At 48.1% G+C, this 2,500-nt stretch overlaps 2 protein-coding genes across 2 annotated transcripts in view; one reads left to right on the top strand and one right to left on the bottom strand.

Moving 5' to 3' along the window:
• Positions 1-2,500, bottom strand: part of LOC120545317 — a 376,621-nt gene that overhangs the window by 202,057 nt on the left and 172,064 nt on the right. The gene's annotated exons all lie outside the window — the stretch shown is intronic.
• The window catches only part of apc (APC regulator of WNT signaling pathway), a 49,559-nt gene that overhangs the window by 27,052 nt on the left and 20,007 nt on the right, over positions 1-2,500 (top strand). The window contains 2 exon segments of the mRNA XM_039779454.1: positions 1,286-1,394; positions 1,544-1,657. Of these exon segments, the coding sequence (XP_039635388.1) occupies positions 1,286-1,394; positions 1,544-1,657 (223 nt within the window).

Genomic DNA, 2,500 nt, shown 5'->3' with positions numbered 1-2,500 from the left:
TGGAAACACTTATGTCAAACTCCACAAGCTAGCACTCCGACCATAGACTGTATGAATAAATCCTGACTCCGACGATATCACAGATATCTAACTACAGCTGGGTATTAGGTACTGCTGAGTCACCCTTTAACTACAGCTGGGTATTAGGTACTACTGAGTCACCCTTTAACTACAGCTGGGTATTAGATACTGCTGAGTCACCCTTTAACTACAGCTGGGTATTAGGTACTACTGAGTCACCCTTTAACTACAGCTGGGTATTAGGTACTGCTGAGTCACCCTTTAACTACAGCTGGGTATTAGGTACTGCTGAGTCACCCTTTAACTACAGCTGGGTATTAGATACTGCTGAGTCACCCTTTAACTACAGCTGGGTATTAGGTACTGCTGAGTCACCCTTTAACTACAGATGGGTATTAGATACTGCTGAGTCACCCTTTAACTACAGATGGGTATTAGATACTGCTGAGTCACCCTTTAACTACAGCTGGGTATTAGGTACTGCTGAGTCACCCTTTAACTACAGATGGGTATTAGATACTGCTGAGTCACCCTTTAACTACAGATGGGTATTAGATACTGCTGAGTCACCCTTTAACTACAGATGGGTATTAGGTACTGCTGAGTCACCCTTTAACTACAGATGGGTATTAGATACTGCTAAGTCACCCTTTAACTACAGATGGGTATTAGATACTGCTGAGTCACCCTTTAACTACAGCTGGGTATTAGGTACTACTGAGTCACCCTTTAACTACAGCTGGGTACTAGGTACTGCTGAGTCACCCTTTAACTACAGCTGGGTACTAGGTACTGCTGAGTCACCCTTTAACTACAGATGGGTATTAGGTACTACTGAGTCACCCTTTAACTACAGCTGGGTACTAGGTACTGCTGAGTCACCCTTTAACTACAGATGGGTATTAGATACTGCTGAGTCACCCTTTAACTACAGATGGGTATTAGATACTGCTGAGTCACCCATTAACTACAGCTAGGTACTGCTGAGTCACCCTTTAACTACAGCTGGGTATTAGATACTGCTGAGTCACCCATTAACTACAGCTGGGTATTAGATACTGCCGAGTCACCCTGTCTCTGTCTCTCTCTCTCTCTCTCTCTCTCTGACTGGCTCCTGTCTCTCTCTCTGATTGGCTCCTCTCTGTTTCCTGCTCTGTGATTGTCTCTTGTCTCCCCGTCTCTCTCTCTCTGACTGGCTCCTCTCTGTGTCCTGCTCTCTGACTGGCTCCTGTCTGAGTCCTGCTCTGTGATTGGCTCCCTGCAGGGCTCTCCTATTGGCTGAGCTGGAGAAGGAGGAGAAGGAGAAGGACTGGTACTACACTCAGTTGCAGAACCTTACCAAGAGGATCGACAGCCTGCCGCTCACTGAGAATGTAACTAAACTACATTACCCATAATCCCCAGCTTCTGCTGCTATGGTGACATGGTGTTTGATGGGAGTGTGTGTGTGTGTGTGTGTGTGTGTGTGTGTGTGTGTGTGTGTGTGTGTGTGTGTGTGTGTGTGTGTGTGTGTGTGTATCAGTTCACTCTGCAGACAGACATGAGTCGGCGCCAGCTGGAGTTCGAGGCCCGTCAGATCCGCTCAGCGATGGAGGAACAGCTGGGCTCCTGTCAGGAGATGGAGAGGAGGGCGCAGGTACTCTCCCACAATGCACCACTGGCTCAGTGTCTCACACAATGCACCACAGTCTGCTGGTGGTAACGAGTCTGTGAACTGGTGTCAGGACAGACAATTACCGTCTAAAATAATAATAATAATGTCTTAAGGCCTGTAAGCACAGAGGCCCATCTCCCATAGTCCTGAGTCTGGTTCTGGTATGTGGAGGAGCTCTGAGTGAGTGGAGCGGAGGGAACCGGTTGTGTTTTGTGGGTTGATACGTTCTTTGAGGTAGGGGGGGGGGGCATGTCCAGCCAGTGGAGTGACTGGAGAATGGGGGTAATGTGCTCATGTTTCCGCACTCTCATCAGGATCCTAGCTGCAGAGTTTGGGATGTACTGAAGCCTCTGCAGACTCTTTCCAGGAATCCCAATGAGCAGTGAGTTACAGTAGTCCAGTCTGGAGGAGACAAAGGCATGAACCAGCTTTTCGGCATCTGAGATGGAGAGAATGGGGCGGAGCTTGGAGATGTTACGCAGGTGGTAGAAAGACGTCTTGCGTAGGTGATTTATATGGGCTTCAAAAGTGAGTTGGGAGTCCAATTTTATACCAAGATTTGTGACTGTTGATGAGAGGGGGATCTTTGAGCCAGAAAAGGTGATGCTGGTTATGGATGATGATTTGGTCTGGTGAGGAGTGCCAACCAGGATGGCTTCGGTTTTGGAGCAGTTGAGTTGAAGGAAGTTGTGCTCCATCCATACCTTTACAGTGTTTCCTCTATGTTGATTGGCAAGTGGCGGTCCGCCACGGTTAGATTTGTATGTGTGTCCGTTCAGTTTAATACGTGAAACATTTGGCGACAGGGCGCGGGACTGGGGGGGG

The sequence above is a fragment of the Perca fluviatilis genome, chromosome 17 (genome assembly GCF_010015445.1).
Source record: "Perca fluviatilis chromosome 17, GENO_Pfluv_1.0, whole genome shotgun sequence".
NCBI lineage: Eukaryota > Metazoa > Chordata > Actinopteri > Perciformes > Percidae > Perca > Perca fluviatilis.
This window is presented reverse-complemented; position numbering and strand designations above follow the sequence as displayed.